The 17236-nt window shown below is 43.1% G+C and overlaps 1 protein-coding gene across 1 annotated transcript in view; it reads left to right on the top strand.

Moving 5' to 3' along the window:
• GRK5 (G protein-coupled receptor kinase 5) overlaps positions 1-17236 on the top strand; it is a 252071-nt gene that overhangs the window by 136663 nt on the left and 98172 nt on the right. The window contains exon 4 of the mRNA XM_060241527.1: positions 9892-9969. Within this exon, the coding sequence (XP_060097510.1) occupies positions 9892-9969 (78 nt within the window). The remainder of the gene's footprint in view (positions 1-9891; positions 9970-17236) is intronic.

Genomic DNA, 17236 nt, shown 5'->3' with positions numbered 1-17236 from the left:
CCAGGTAGAGTTCACAGCAGAAGCAAAGATGTCTAGATAGCTGCCTTCCCACATTGCAAGGCAAAGTCACTGCTTAAGTAGCTTGGGGCACCAAACTGTTGAGGGGGGCAGCAACATAGGGGGATGTGACAAATGTGGCTTGTGCTGTCATCTCCTGCAGTGCTGTTGCCGGGGCCCAGGACTGGCTCTTTCTCTGCCACCCAGCATTGGGGGAAGGGAGGCACATAACCGCTCTTGTTTCACTAGGGGCTGGGATTTATCCAATATAGAGGCACTGTCTCTGCACCCTGCTTGGGGAGCATTGGAAGTGTTCCTTGAGCCAGCCTAGCCAGGTTCTCTTCAACTCTCCCTGCTTGTTTACAGTTTGTATGGTGCAACAAGCAATGATAGTAGGGCTCTTGATGCCACTGGCTGGCACCAGGGTGGAGTTCCAGGCTAACCATTGTTCCAATGGTTGCCCGACTGCTGAAGCAATGGCACCTGTTATCATTGTCCCCCAATCATTGCTGTGCCCCCACTCCCAGATGACAAGCCTGGTAAGAATTTGGAGCTTGGATCTATTTGCATGGATTGATATACAGTACTTGTACAAGGAGAGTTGTAAGCCAAATTGCCTTCAAAGAGAGGTTGGGAAATTTAAATGGTGGGCAACTATGGCTCAACGGGACACAGAATCTATGTGTACAGGAGACGACCTCCAGAATTTCCCTCAAAATGTAATGAGGAGAATCTTGTATTTATATATATATATATATATATATATATATATATATATATAGTTTTATTAGAAAAATCAGTCAAGCATACAAGGAAATAAATTCATTCAGCACACATACAGTTCTAGGAAAAATAGAAATGAAATTGATAGGGGTCACATATAAGGGATAACACAGACAAGGTGATTACTTCTCATAGTCTTCAGGTGAAGCTCCAATAACAATGAAAAAGGAAAGGGGGAGCAAGACACGACCTGTGTACCTTACTATTAGGGACCTGAAACTGATCAGGTTTTGGGGGTGAGTCTAACAGCAGAGTAGGTGTACTGTCAGATGTACACCTGAGGAATCATGAGTTAGATCCTTTAAGGACTAGCCTGTGCCCTCAGGGGGTTGAGGTCAGATGGCCTATGACAGGGGTGGCCAACGGTAGCTCTCCAGATGTTTTTTGCCTACAACTCCCATCAGCCATTGGCCATACTGAACACTGAACACTCCTACAACACTGGGTCAGGTGGGCTATTATGCTGGGACATGTGGTATGTGACCTCAGAATAGGGGAGGCTCCATGGTGACATTTGGAAAGTAACAGGAGATGATGGAATTATCTATACTAAACAAAGTTATCTACAGTGACAATATATGACCGAATTGTTATCTAAAGTGACACTCAACCTACACAATGGCATTGGTCTCTGGGTTGGGTTTGGTCTTTGTCGTCTTCCCATCTCAGCTGGCACAGTCTTTTGTAAGATGTATAGCTTGGAATGTCTGGCAGGATAAGCTTGATTGCTTTATGGAAATGTCCAGATTGCATATTGAGTACTTGGGGCTCCCGCTTTGCTCTCATGGTGTTCGAAGATGCAGGAAGATGACCGCTGATGCTGTTAGCCCTTGTAATGGCTTCCATCAAGAGGGATAAAAACTGCATTGCTGGACAGCTCATGGCGGGCGCGCAATCTCTTGTTCTGCAGAGCTGGGGACTTGTGCACGATAGCAAGCTGGAAGTCCTCTTGCCAGGTTTTGGGCCATCCATGGAAGCCCTGCCTTGGTGACCGGGACCCAGGTAACCCACATAGGCCTAGTAGCAGACTGGTAGCATGGCCGATGCCCACGGGTAGATGTGTGCAAGTTGGAACTCCAGGCATCCTGGCACCCATGCCAGAAATCATTATGTCAGTATAAGCGTGACGGAGGGGGCTCTGGCTCACAGAGTGTCCAGATTTAGTGATGTGTCTGTTTATTTTCTAAGCCCATGGTTTTCTGCTGTAACTAGCAATGGTTAAAAATTATCTGCTAGGATCAACTGAGGTAACTGATTTATTCCTATTAAAATATTTTCTAGACTGTTTTCACATGCTTTATTAACAGTGTGCCATATATTTCATCTCTCTGTTTGTGGTATAGTTGTAGTCCAGAGTGTCTCATGGTACATGGGTGCCATACTGTAGGTCTATGGTATTGCTTAGTGAACAGGGTATTTTAAATTGCATGACATACAGGCTTTGAAAGTCTGGTGGTTCTGATAATGCTTGAGAACAGAAACTCTGCTGGTCTTGTGTCTTTGTAAACATGCGTAGGGATGCAGAAATGTGCACCTGCCTTGAACCTGTGGTCAGGACAGGAAACCATAGGTCTGACATGTTTGTACTTCATAACGGATGATATTACATTTCTGGGCTGTTATCATAAGCCTCCATGAGCCCATGTATCTGGACCTGGTCACCCCCCCCCCCCCATCACCTTGATGTTTAGGACTATCTCTCTTGTCAGTTTGAAGTGGTTTTGGTTCAGACATTGCTTGATAAAGTTTAGTAATTTTATGTTGTTAATTGCAGTGGAAAGTTTACTGTGTATACTTTAAATTTTAAATCAGCTTTACAGCTCAGTTTTAAAGTTTTGAGCTTGCCTTATAATTTGGTCCTAAACATGTTATTGTGATACAAATCCCACAACATTTAGCAAAGTCTACCAGAAGTGACATCGGGTAGGTCAGAAATCACTAGGTTTACCAGCCTCCAGGTGGGGCCTGGATATCTCCCACTTTTACAACTGGTCTCCAACTAGAGACAATGGCTGCCGTGAAGGGTGGACTATATGGCATTGTACCATGCTGTGGCCTCTCCTCTCCCCTCCCCAAACCCCACCCACTCCTGGATCCACCCCCAAAGTCTCCAGGTATTTTCCCACACAGACCTGACAACCCTAGAAATCACCAGAAATGCCATATTTCCAGTAATTCCTAGAGCTACCTGACATCTCTTTGGGGTTTCCCCTAGAAGTGAGGTCACAGCATACTCAATCCCAACCTTCAAAAAATTTTCTCCCAAGGCCTCTTGGAGTGGCAGCAAGCAACAAGGAGAGGTGGCAACCCTAGAGCAACCCCATCCAGTTCCAGGTCAGACCTTTGGCTCACCAATGGCACTGGCCTTGTTGAGATAATACGTATGCCAGTCTTTTATTTTACAATTTGGTCCTTTGTGTGTTTAAACTTAAACAAAGGGTTTTTCTTCCTAACACAGACAAGACACTGAAGGAAGATCTGTGTAAGAGCCATTATTGAATGCTACTTGGTAAAGCCTGATTAACTGCAGTTGATGTCCATCTAAACTGAATTGTAGATTTCATTTTTAGCTCAGCATACTGCTCGGAGCTAGCAGATTTAGTTGCTAGATTTTAAGCAATCTAAATAAAGAAGGTTTCCCCTGGAAGTGATGTCACAGTGCACATGACTCCATCTATGACCTCAGCACCAAAGCTCCTGCTGGTTCCCAGGCACAGCCAAGCAACCTTAGGCTGCAATCCCTTTGAAATTACATCTGTAGTTTAGGAGTGCCCTTGGAACCAGGTCCTGCTTCTGGATAAGCAGGTGGCAGCTGTGGCCAGGAGTGCCTTTTACCACTGTCAACTGGTTAGCCAGTTGTGGCCCATCCTGTGCAGAAAATGCCTGGCCACTATGGTGCATGCCCTGTTATATTAGATTACTGCAGTGTTCACTTTCTATGGCTGCCTTTGAAACATGTTTTGACACTTCAGTTGGTGCAAAATTCTTCAGCCAGAAGGTTGACTGTTTCCAGGCACAATTCAAGGTGCTATGTGACTTCGGACCAGCATACCTGAAGAATCACTAACTCCCTTATAAACCTACCCAACTGCTATGGTCATCTTCCAAAAACCTGGTTTGGATGTGCCTACCTTACAAAATTAAGTGTGTGGCAACCTGAGAAAGGGCCTTCTTATTCATGGCACCAAAAACTCTGGCACTCCCTCCTCAGGAAATTAATCTGTCCGCTTCTGTTGCTGTTTTCCACTAGCTGGTGAAGGCTTGTTTATTTTTTCTGGTATTCCTTCAGTGATTACACCTTTCTGCCCTGTGTTTTAATTGCTTTGTATGCATATTTTAGCTTGGCTTTGATTGTTTTAGTGATGTGTTTTTGTATGGTTTTTAATCTGCTAGATCTGAATTTCCCAAACTTTTCTTTCCCGTGGCACGGTTATTTTTACACTTCTCCTTCGTGACCCACTAAAATTTGGGGGTTGAACCAGAAGATTTTGGAGGTGGAGCCGGGAGATAGGAATTATGTCATTTCCTGTGGTGTCAAGGGCCAAGTGATGTCACTTCTGGGGCACACTGAACCAAAACTCCACCTTTTCCTGTGATGTCACTTTCAGAATGTCCACCAGTGGGGCCAGGGCACTAGAAGCCCTTCCACTGTTGCTTCCCCCCCTCCCAGCACCAAGAATACAAACAGAGCATCACTTGCAGGGAAAGAAAGAAAGAAGGGGGGGGCAAGGGGGAAAAAGCTTTCCTCACCATCAGATGACCTCAGGCAGCAACAATTCTTCCATGGGGTCGTTTGGAAAAAAAAATAGCTACTGGAATGCCCACTCCCCACCCCTCCCGGCTGAAAAAAACACACACACCCTTCTTTGCCGCCCAGGCCTTCCAGGGAAATCTTCCCAAAAGAACATACTGCAAGGCACAGGAAAGCTCATACTGTGAAGAACACTTCATGGGTCTAAAGTGCCTGTGGACACCAGCTTTCTCTCAAACACTGGGAGGGGGGGAGAAGGAAGGAGAGGCGGCCCAGCTCCTCTCTGCACAACACAGAGACATAGGAAGGAAGCCAAACAGAGCTCAGACTTTGCAGCCTACTTCAGTCTCCAAGGCTAGCTTTTCTCTGCACAACAGAGAGACGGGGGAAGAAAAGAAGCCAAATGGAGAGCAGGCTTTGCAGCCTGTGTCAGTCTTCAAGGCTGGCTTTTCTCTGCACAACAGAGAAAGATGGGGGAAGGAAGGAAGCAGAGCAGAGGTCATGCTTTGCTGGGGGCGGAGCTAGCTTTGGCTTTTCTTGTGACCCGGTAGTGAGGCTTCCATGGCCTGGTACTGGGTCACGACCCTGCAGATGGGAAACACTGTGCTAGATGCTATGGTGGCTCAGATCAGGACAGAAGGATGGGGTATACGTTTTATAAATAATGCAAATGGGAAACCTGCAACAACTTACAGAAGGCATCTGATTTTCTCCTCCCCCAATATTTCTTATTTCATTTCCCTGTAAGCCCCTATAACTGTCCCCTTTACCTGTTTCATTCTTCACTTCCCACCCACCAGCCATCCTACCTTTATCTGTTCTACTGTCTTCAACTTTCCTATCTTCCCTTTCCCTGGGAGCTTCTCCTCAGGTATTTTATTTATTGCATTGCATTGCATTTATATCTTGCCCTCCCCTAACAGGCTCAGGGTGGCTGATCACAATTCTGAGAACAGATAGTAAATGCCACTGCAAAATGGCTACCATGGGAGGGGGAATACAACTAAAGACAAAATGGCTGATATAGGGACAGCCTTAAAATATTTGGAGAGCCCAAGCCAAATGTCACCCTGTGATAGGGCCAGCTGTTTCTGAATGCATACTCCCCGCAGACATTAAGCTAATTCTTAATGGGAATGCTTCTGAAGTACCTCCAGTATCAAAGAGTATCTCTTTGTTTTGAGGTAAGAAAAAAGTGGACACCAGGAAACACACTGGAAACTGCCATAATATCCATGAGCACCATACTGGAGATCACTGCCCTAATAGGAAGATGTCATGTTGGGTGTTTTCCATAGGAAGAGTAGAATTTTCACAAAGCATAACCAGGAACCAAATAGACCCATGTGGAATGCAAAGTACTTCCACAAAAGCAGAGGAGTCACCTACTTTGCATTCTAGCAGCAACCCCATTTTATCTCATGTAGTGCTTCCAGAGGGCCTCCCAATTTTCAAGGCCAGCTGAAAAACCCTCAGCCATTTGTTGTCTGTTGGATTCAGGTGAACCCTATTAACTTTTCCTCCTCCTTAACTCTGGGAAAGAGCCAGCACTGGCTAACCAATTAAAAAGGCGGATGTTTAGCCGGGCTTAGTTTTTATGGAATCCTATATAGATAGATGTTGCCAGTAGGGATGTAAACACAGTTAATGTGAAAATTGTTTCAGTGACCTGCAGTCAAGTCCTGGATAAGATTATCATACTTTTACAGTGATGAATATAGTGTTAAATAGTGAGAAGAATAAACTGGGTGATAATGATTAGGTTAAGAATTAATGTTGGAAATTGCATTCAGATTTACTTTGCTGTGAGATATGATCAGTATTTTCTGTGTGTTTGTGTGGCAGTACAGTGCATGGGAAGTTAAATGCAAATATTTTCACTTCATTTTAAACGTGTTTTGTAATATCAATGGTCCTTTAATCTTTCTGCAGCCTGCCACCCTCTTTTTTTTACAATGATCATAAAGTGTGACAGCTGAGATAAGACTCCAAGTTTTCTAACCTTTTAAAATAGCTGTTCTATCCATGTGGTTTTATTCTTCAGAATGGGCTCAGAAAAGCGAGTGTGGGGGAGGGAACAATGCTTGTTAAGATGCTATAAGCATTCTTGACTGTTCAAGCTTTCAAGAGGCAAAATGGCCTGTAGTCAGATATTATCTAAATGACCAGGAAATTGGATGAAAGAACTCTGCAGAATCCTCTGTATTCATTTTGTGCTTGTATATAGCTGGTTCATCCCCAAAGACTTCTGGTAGAGGGAAGGCATCAGTCGTGCATTTTAGCAGCCTGTAAGTTTCTCATCTGAAGTATGATTGTCCTAAAGTTTATTTCATAGGTTGCTTCCACACAATAGCAATTCTCTGTGTAGATTTCATTGCAACTGTGTCATGAGGCCAGCTGCCTCACCAGGCTCTTGGCCAAGCTGGCACTGCCTGTGAAGACACCAGGGACAAGCCTGTGAGATAGGCTGTGCCATTCAGCTGTCTGTCAGAGCCATTCCCTGCCACCTGTTGGGCTGCTTGTTTACTCTTTGCAGAGGTTCTTGGCACCCACAATTCCAAGCCTGGAGGCTAGGAGGCCTTGTAAGAAGGGAACAGAGCCCAGTGAGATCAGCCAGGGCTATTCAAGGCCATGAAACCCCAAGGAGGATCCATTTGGGAGTCCTCCTTTCTCTGCTCTTCTCTGTGCTACAAAGTTCCATAGAGACCGAAGGCAAGGAACAGTCGAACAGGAGGTGGAGGAACTATGTTCCTGAACCTTCCTCTTCTGTATACCTAAGGCTTAGCAAGGGGTAGAAGCCCATGCCTTCCAACCATTCCCAGCATGGCCAATGCCTCAGCAACATCAACACTTCCTTCAGGGTGAGTATCACCAGACTCCTCCTGACTAGGGTGTCCTGAATATGTTTCCACCTGGAGGTCCCCCACTTTTACAGTTGATCTCCAGAATACAGCTATAAATTCCCTTGAAGAAAATGGCTGCTTTGAAGAGTGGATTTTGTGGCTTTGTACTTTGCTTCCCTTCCAAGGCATCCCTACTCTCCACAAAAGCATTCATAATGACAATGAAATGCCCTCATAGCAATTTTCAAAGTAGTTTTCATGCACTTTCATGGCCTCATCCTTTTCCCCTACAAACACCCTTTCCCCCTGCCACCAGAAGGTTTTGAGGTAACAACGGCTAATGTTTGGCTTATATGTGCCCTTTTGAGGTGGCACAAATGGAGATACTACCACCTCAGTTTTATTGGGATGGAATTATTTTGGGATCACAATGGTTTTTTTCTGTACTGTAGCTAATAACAGTTCTGGAGAAAGAGATTTCTGCTGGCGAAGAGGCCGAGGAACTGATAAAAAAATACTTGTTTTTCCATGCTAGAGCACTGTCTCAGAAGCTACCTTTTATGTTTAAAAGTGTTGATAGATCCAGCCTTGGTTCTCCCACATAATATGTAGGTTGGCCCACATTGAAACCTGCTCCTTCAGGGCATTTCATATTTGCCACAATCAGCTTGCTGTCTAGATCAGCACTGGCCTAGTCCCACCAGTTCTATCTCAGATAATAGTCTATGCTTTTGAAATAGATTAGGATAATGAAATTAGATGGGTGGGTGTGTTGGTCTGCAGAAAAATCCCCCTCCTCCAAGTAATGTAGTGCTTTTTTATTAGGAGTCAACCAACTGAAGTATTTATGAGTATTTATTTATGAGATATATATCCTGCCTATCCCACCAAGGCAGGCTCAGGGTGGGTAACAACATAAAAACATATACATTGATCCATTAAAATCCTAAAATCATCAAACTAATAAATCACAATTCATAACATTAGTTATGATGGCTATAATCTATGCTCCAGGCATAATTAAATGATAATTAAAGCACAGATGTCCCAAAACAATGAGTAGTCAAAGGCAGGTCTGACCAATATCCAGCCATTGTACAGCATACAAAAAATATTGCACCAGAAAATTAACATTCACACCTTATGCATGTTAATTGTGCAATAGGCTTTCTGGCACCCTAGGCGAATCATCCACTAGTGCACCCCCATTATTAAAAAAAAATAGGGAAATTGAAGAGCACCAAACTTGAAACTTGTCACATTTTTAATTTACTTATTTTTAATTTTTTTTTAAAAAAAATGTGATGTTATAAAAAAAACTGAGAATAAGTGCTTGCCAGCCATGTTAGGAAGGAGAGTGGCAGGATAGGATGAGGTGGGAGGCCAAGTCGCACATTGGAGAGAGGGGGGTGGCTTGGCTTTGTTGAGGGCAACTTGATGATGGGAGAGGACAAGGTGACAGTGGTCAGGAGCCAGAGTCATGCGTTAGAGAGGGGGCACCCTAGGCGACTGCCTACTTTGCCTATTCCCACGCACCAGCTCTGGAGACACATTGCTGTCTTAGCTTCTGGCTTGAAGCACAGAAGCTAGTATCAGGGAAAGCAGTGTACCATCTTGTATTATGAGATTTTGCAAATCTGCCACGTAAACTTGCCATTCCAACCCTTGTCTGTCATGTGGCCTGCCAAGGGATGAGTATGCATGTCATGGTTTGTCAGTTAATGAATCCAGAGAGTCTGGGCTGTGGCTCAAAAACTTGTTGACTATTCCCGGACCGAGAGAGGTGAAGTTGCAAAGCACCCGTAACCGGGCCTTCTCCTCTATAGCTCCGAGCCTATGGAACCAACTTCCAGAGGAAATGCAGGCCCTGTGGGACCTTGAACAATTCCGCAGGGCCTGCACGACCATCCTCTTCCGATTGGCTTTCGCTGATGAAGAAGGAAACTCCTAAGAAAAACCGCCATCATAAAAGCAAACATAGCATAGCATTAGCACTTTTATTAATTTAATTTTAAAAACTTAATCAGAATTTTAATTAAAATGTTTAAATGTAATTTTATTCACTTCTGTATAATTAAGGTTTGAATTATGTTGTTAGCCGCCCTGAGCCTGCTCCGGCGGGGAGGGCGGGATACAAATAAAATTTTGTTGTTGTTGTTGTTGTCAGTGGAAAAGCATCATGCAGAATGTCCCAGTTTAGCCCGCAGCATCTCCGGTTAAAAAAGGATCAGGTAAAAAGTGATGTGAAAGACCTGTGCCTGAGATCCAAGAGAGCTGCTGCCAGTCTGAGTAGGTGGATCAAGGATCTGATTCAGTGTGTATTTGTACACAGCTATAAAAAAAGAGCAGATAGAAAGAGTTTACTCATAGTCTGCTTGCTACAGAATTAAACTGGCCTGGGATTATTGTCTGAAGGTCTAATGTTTGCTTTTTGAGAAGTGAAGCTTCATGTGAAATAAATCTCCAGTACAAGGTCATGATCAGGTGAAAATCACATTTTTTCATTTTCTTTTCCAGGCAGAATATGAAGTTACTCCAGATGAAAAACTGGGAGAAAAAGGAAAAGAAATTGTGATGAAATACCTCATCCCAGAGGTAAGGAACACTTGCCCAAGTAGAGCTGAAGAATAGTGAGAGGGAAGTCTCTTGGTACCTGTCTAACAGTTATTGGTAAACTGATCTTTAGGGTTAAACAAAAACATGTAGTACAGACATCCTGGGATGATAACACTTTAGTGGGGGCTCTGTGGCTCCTTCATGTTGAAGCATCCTACTGACAGGAAGTTAGCATGTCAGGAAGAAGAATGTCACCAGTGCGCTAGTTCACTGTTTGCAAAGAGTTTTAGATGGGCCCCCAGGTTTCTGTCCCTGCTGTAAAAACACAACCGCTGACAAACCCCACTCAGTCATACAGCACCTTCTATTTTTAAAAAATTACACCGTGGTAGTACACTTGCTGGTACTCTCACTTTTCAAAGGAAGGCCAAAGGAAATCCAGAGTTGTGTGAGCCAATAATGATTAGAAGATCCCAGTGCATTCAGAGGAATAGGCTCTTCTTCAGGACAAAATTACTGTTCATAAACAAATCTAGTTCTCTAAGCTTGTTAATTATGATGAGCAGAATGTTAGTATTATTTAAAGCATTTGTATTCCCTCTTATCTCAGATACAAGACAGCAATGCAGCACCAATTAGTAAGGACACAAAACAGTCCAGTTAGCAAGATTTAAAGTAAAAGAGAAGATAGTCTGGAGATAGGGCATGTATGCAGTCACAGCACTCCAGAAGCCATATGTTCAAACTGTATTCAAGCTTCTAATATTATTCTGTACCATTTAGATTTTGTGGTGCTTGATCTACTATTGTTCCATTCTCATATTGCTGTACTTCCTGCTGTCCAAATGGGCTACAACTCTGCACTTTGTAAGGGGAAGGACCTTATGTGCAAGAAGATAATTTTGTTTACCCATTTAGAGTGTTTATGCACCTTTCCATTTTTATATGTGTAGTACTCGTAATAAGTAACAACACACAAACTTAAAATGCAGCACAAAAGTATTAAAAATTGCATCCAAGTCAGATCAGGTACTAGCATGCATCACAGACAGCCAAAAAGCATAAAAACCAATACAATAACAAAAGGCAATAGAAACAGTAAAAAGTAACAGCTTAAAAAGAGATTTGCCTGACCCACAATGCTTTTGAAATAAAAATGTTTGCATTAAAATTAGAAGGAAGCCAGGTGTATTTCTGGGGGAAAGAGTCTCATTATCTGGGTATTAATGGCTGAAAAGCTCGACTTGCTTGCTTGTCTTACTATAGTCAACACAGACATGTAGAGCTGAGTCACAGCAGAATACCTTAGTTCATGGACAGGTTTTGTGTAGATAGAGGCAGTTGGTCTTCCATTGGACTTAGAAAAAATTAATAGTTTAGCACTGGAGTCACATGCTCCCCATGGCAGATTCCATAAGGACCTGCTCCCTCACCACTATAGGCTGTTCACCTAATCCTACATTCTTTCTGTCTCTAACCAATAGTATCTGGATTCAGTTTGAGTTTGTTTACCCAGATCTTTCAATGTTTCCAGATGACGATTTCCAAAGTCAAAGTGTGGTTTTGATCATACCTGTCAGGCCGAAAAAACTGACTTCTGTTGTTCTAATTATTCTAAAATAGACAGTAAAACAAGCAAGGATTATGGAGTTTAGTCTCCTTTTTTCTATTTTTTTAATTTTAAAAAAATTCACCTTTCAACAAATATAAAGTTTACTTTACAGGGTCTATTGCTCCATTTAAATCTCTCAAACAGATGGAGTTTGTTTGTGATGGGCGTAGACTTGATTCATTGATGGCCTTGCATGCCCCCTCCCCACAGTAGCCCTATGCAGATATCCCAGTCACATGGGCATTCATCACAAGGGAGGGCAAGCTGGCACAAAGACTGTGGCCCTGCCCCCTGCCTCCATGTGACTGTCAAGCAGTCTCTATGAAGCGACTGCACAGAGGATGTGCCCACATGCATACTCCCTCCCCAAGACCAGCAGCATTCTAAACCCAGTAGGGCTGATCATTGGGAGGGAATTTGCCTGTGGGCACATCTTTCACACAGTTATCCCATTCACACTACTCAGTTATTGTGTGGAGGCAGGGCCTGATCACCCTCTCCACACAGTGAGTGCCCATGCAATAAGGACATCTACATAGAGCTATAGCGTACCAAAATTGAAGACAGCAGTTTGTCTTGACATCCCATGATTTGTCCTCCTAATGTTAGTGCTTCTTTCAGGGTAAATTTAGCAGCTTGAGATTTGTTTTCCAGTAGTCTCAGTTCTTAATTGAGGTTTAATCTTGGTTAAGGATTCCTCATATGTGGAAAGAAGCAAACCTCAGTCTGTTTAGCTTCATGCATTTGGGTGACACAACAGATTGGTTAGTTGATGCTACACATATTGAATTTCAGCATGTCATGTGATGGAAGATGGAGGAGGGAGGAAGTGCTTGAGCCTGAAAATTAGTTAGATCCATAAAATCATCAGCACACGATTGGTTGCTGAAATGAAGATGCCATGCTCCTAATTACCCCTATTATTTCCTTGTGAGTTTGTTGCATGCTAGACCCACATTCTGATAATTCCAAAATTGGACTTAGTTGTCTTGGACCCAAAGTTCTCCAAGATCATACCTTGGTGATACAGGCCTTGCATTCAGCATATCTCCAGCATAAATGTATTGTCTTAAGAGATGCAGCTGTAGATATAGCATTAAGCATCTCCAGGAAACAAAAGCATTAAAATAGTTTTCTTTGCTGACACAGAATAAGTTTCTGGGTCAGGGATGGTTGTACGATGGACTGTATTTTCATTTTTTCTAGTCAAATTTTAATTCTACTTTGTGAAAAAATCAAAGGGATACTGGGACCCTGACCTGGATAGCCCAGGCAAGCCAAGTCTCATTGGATCTTGGAAGCTAAGCAAGGTTGAGTCTGGCTAGTACTTGCATGGAGTACTTCCTTGGAATACCAGATCTGGGAGGCAGAGACAGGCTTTATTCAGTCGCCTTTCTAAATATCCTCCATGCTCCCAGTAGGGATCAGTCACCAGAGGTCACCACGACTTCCAGGTGCATACTCACACACATGCACATAATTTTAAAAAATATATATATTAAAGGGGATACTGGGAATTCAGTGAAGGAGGCAAAATCTAATTTGCTGGACCAGATTTTCTAATAAAGTGCTCCATTCCCTCTTCAGATTTGGTGAGGTTAGACCAAATGGGCAACATCTGGTGCAAAAAAGGATCAAACTGAAACTTGTTTAATAATGAGTTGTGAGCAAGCATCTGTTTGATCTGCATGCAGATATTGCTTCCTGTGCTAAAATGGTTATAGATGGGTTGTTTCTAAGCTAAACTGACTCAAGGATCCTCTGGACTGGTAAGTAGTTTTGAAATATTTTAAATAAATAATCCATCTTGCTGGTTTAGTCTCATCTTTAAAGAACAATATTTCCCTATTCTTGAACTGTTGCTTTATGTCAAGATCACATTCTGTCCTAAAGAAGGATCATATTGAGAACTGACGCCTCTCAGCCAAGATACAGCATTCTAGTTCAGCAACCACAGATTGCTTTTGACAGTTTCCTTCCCTGAGGACTCAAGCAATTTCTTGTTATTCCTACAGTGTAGGGAGAGGGGAAATATGGCTAAACTCTTCTTCCTTTTGTAGCCAGCAGTTATTGTGTTGGCTTCATTCAGGATTAAGGGTCATTACTCTTGGGCATGCTCAAACACAAACAGCTGTTTGGGGAGAGAGGCAGCATCTGTGAACCTCTGTTTCTGATCTTTGAGAGTGGTGTTGGAAGCATATGTGTTAAGGTGTATCCACTAGATGGCATTCCTAGCAGGGCACAGGATCTAACAGATGTGAGTAAGCTGCAGGGAATAAAGATTATCTTGCTTTTTTGATAATTCACTGACTGCTTTTAGCCTCCTTGCAGAAGTCTCTGGCAATAAATGCTCGGCTTTGAGTGCATGAATTATCCTCGGCTTTCAGCTTCCTGAAGTCTCTGAAAGGATCCCATGATCAGTCCTTAAGATTCTTTTACAACCGAAACATGTTTGACCCTGGGAACAATGTGTTGCTTTTTTAAATGCCCCATTTAAATTTTAAATGATACAGTATGTTTTGGCAAGAGAAAAGGCAGATTTTTTTTCATTGTTTTGTTTAGTCAACAGTTTTCCTGCCATAAATTTTTCATTAGTTTACATTCTCTCTCAGGGAGCTGTTTGGAACCTGTTTTCGCTTATTTAATCTGGTTAATGTCATATGCTGGAGGATGTGATGCCGCTGCTCTCAGTTGCTGCTGCCCATCCATTATGAGTCCCAAAGTTGAGGCCCTATTGAGTTTTGTTTTTATCAAGGTGCCATTTGACTTCATGGCTGCAACTGTAAGCCAATGAGAGATGCAGGCTGAATAATGGAAGATAATGAGGACAGACAGGCTGTTTTTCCCTGTTTTATTCCTCCCCCCTCCCCACACATACATTTCTCCTTATGCCATAGTTTACGGAACTGGGTTTCTCTTAAATTTTGATAACACGCTAGTAAAGTAACTGGTACTTTGGAGACAAGGAAAGCAAGTAGATATCACTTGAATAGAGCTAGGAGACACTGAATCCGTCTCTGATACATCACTGAGCATTAAACAGTGTTTTTTATATTTGCAAATATGATACCTGCTGTGCACATTGCAGAACCACTTTGTAGGCTCCTAAGTAATACAGTAGATGAGGGGTGGCCAACGGTAGCTCTCCAGATGTTTTTTGCCTACAACTCCCATCAGCCCCAGCCAGCATGGCCAATGGAGAGCTACCGCTGACCACCCCTGCAGTAGACTATTCCAGCTTACAGTTTAGACGGGAAAGCCTTTTTTGAATGCTTCTCCATGGAAGGGGGGAAATGCTCCCTGCCAATAAAACTACTTCAGCAAGGAGAGGTTCTGGGTTTTTTTCCATTTATAGAAAGATATTTACATATTTTTAAAATTCAAAATATGACTCCCCACCTGCATTCTGATTTGACATGTGTAGAGAGCCTCCCACAACATTCTATGGGTTCACTTCACTAAGGTCCCACTTTCTAATCTTGGTTGCATATTCTGTAGCCAGGCCTGCCAACCTCCAGGTGGAGCTTGGGGATATCCTGGAATTATAAGTGATCTCCAGACTACAGAGATCAGTTCCCCCTGAACTTTGGGGGTGGCATTTTTCCCAAACCTTACCCTTCCCGGGCTGCACCCCCAAATCTCCAAGAATTTTCCCATCTGTAGTTGTTAATCCTATTTTTAGCTGTGAAAACAAAATGCTGGTTTGAATGATCAACTTCATCAAGAGATGCTTACAAGCAAATGCTTGTTTTCTGTGTCTGTAACTTCTAATACCTGGGTTCCTGATAGCATGGAGCAGGGGTGTCAAACATGTAGCCCACGGGACTGATCCAGCTCCCACAGGCTTCTGTCCAGCTCCTGAGGAACTGCCTGTCATTTGCTTCCTTCTTCCTCTCCTGCTTCCTTTGTCACCATTTTTGTATTTATCTCATGTGATGCAACTGAGCAAAGTAGCCTCTTGCTCTTTCCCTCTTCCTCCCTCCCTCTTCCCCAAGGAGGAGGAGCCTCAGCCAATAGAGGAGCTTGACTCCATAGCTCTGCTGTGTGATTGAGAGAACCTGGCACATGTCTCAATCAAAGCTCTAGCCATGCCAGGCTCTCTTGATCACACAGCACAGCTACTTAGTCAAGCTCCTCCATTGGCTGAGGTTCCTCTTCTCTTGGGTAAGAGGGAATGACCAAGAGGCTGCTTTACTTGGCTGCTTGAGTCGCAGGGGAGAAATACAAAAAGCACCTTTAAAATGAACACAGTTTTATTCAAGGTAAGAGCTTTTTGCCTTGTTACAGTGTGTGTGTGTTGTTAAACTCATTTTGCCAGGGCTCTTCTGTGTGCAACGAGGTTGTTTCCCCCTTTTCACTGTATTCATGCTCTCCTGTAGGAAAGCGGCTATTTAGGCAAGGAATAACAAAAAGCCACCAGTGAGGTGGATTAGGCTGAGAGTGTGCATGCAGCACATTTCCTTTGTTGACTGGGGATTTTGAACGTAGACTTCCCAGATAGTAGACAAATACTGACTACTGTACTGTTTCTCTATTCTTGCACTGCCTTATAGAAGTTGCAGTTATTTTTCAGGGGAACTAATTTTGTAGATAAACACATAGCCCTCACTCTGTGTCATGGTGCCTTCACATGTCTTTGACCAGCACACAAAACAATTTATGCTCACAATGCCCAGCCATTTCAAGTTTTCCCCTGGGTCCTAGGGCATAGAGCATTGACCATGAGATTTCTGTAATGAATGTCAATAAATCAAAAGTAGGTATGCAACTTACAGATACACACCTGAAAAACACCTTAACAGAGTGGTACAGCACAGGCATTATCTCCAGTTTTTGGTATAATAATTCAGAGCAAGAGGTGTCAGCTATCAGACACCGTTAAATAAACAAAATAATGCAAGGGTACTAATCTTCTAAGCATGTTTTATTTTAAGTTTTAAAAAATCTTTAATTGTGTTTGTGTCCATTATAAAGTTTATATCTCTGCTAACTGGCATTACATTTTATGGCACACATGGCCCGGCCCAACAATGTCTCATTTATATCAGATCTGTCTCTCATAACAAATTAGTTTGACACCCCTGGCATGGAGTCTGTGGTTCATTATGCTTGGGTGTTTCCCCCCACTTTTGTCATGCATCTCCATTGGGTTTTCTTTTTCAATCTGCATTGATCTCCCCCCCTCCCCCCACAGAATTCTCTTTCCAGTCACTGTTTCTCCGAGGTTTTTAAAGAGTGCTTTGGTGCCATTTTCTCCACTGTTTTGCTTCTGAGCTGAAAGTATTTTAAAAGGGTACAAATTCACTCAGACTTCCCACCTACCCCTTTGCTGTCCCTCGAAGGTCATTTCCCACCCACATTGAGGTCGTTCCACCCACACTGTACCTTCCACCATTCATCAGTGTACAAGCTGCATGAGTGTAATGATAAGAGACTATTACTAGGTACTAATAATGGGGAAACAAAGAAATGACAAGGGGGAAATGTGCTTCTCTGACAGCTCTCCAAGAAGCCTCTTTGCAAGCTTCTTGGAGGAAGGGAAAGACTGGCATTAGGTCATGTACAACTGATCATGCCCAGCAATGAGCACTGCAGCTGCCATGAATTCTCAGCTGATGACCATGGGAGAAATGGAAAGAAAGCTTTAAGCCAGCCAACAGAGTATCCCAGAATACCCAGCAAGCCTCCTAAGGG

The sequence above is a fragment of the Heteronotia binoei genome, chromosome 6 (assembly GCF_032191835.1).
Source record: "Heteronotia binoei isolate CCM8104 ecotype False Entrance Well chromosome 6, APGP_CSIRO_Hbin_v1, whole genome shotgun sequence".
Lineage (NCBI taxonomy): Eukaryota > Metazoa > Chordata > Lepidosauria > Squamata > Gekkonidae > Heteronotia > Heteronotia binoei.
Note: the sequence above shows the minus strand (reverse complement) of the source record. Positions and strands in the feature narration are given on the sequence as shown.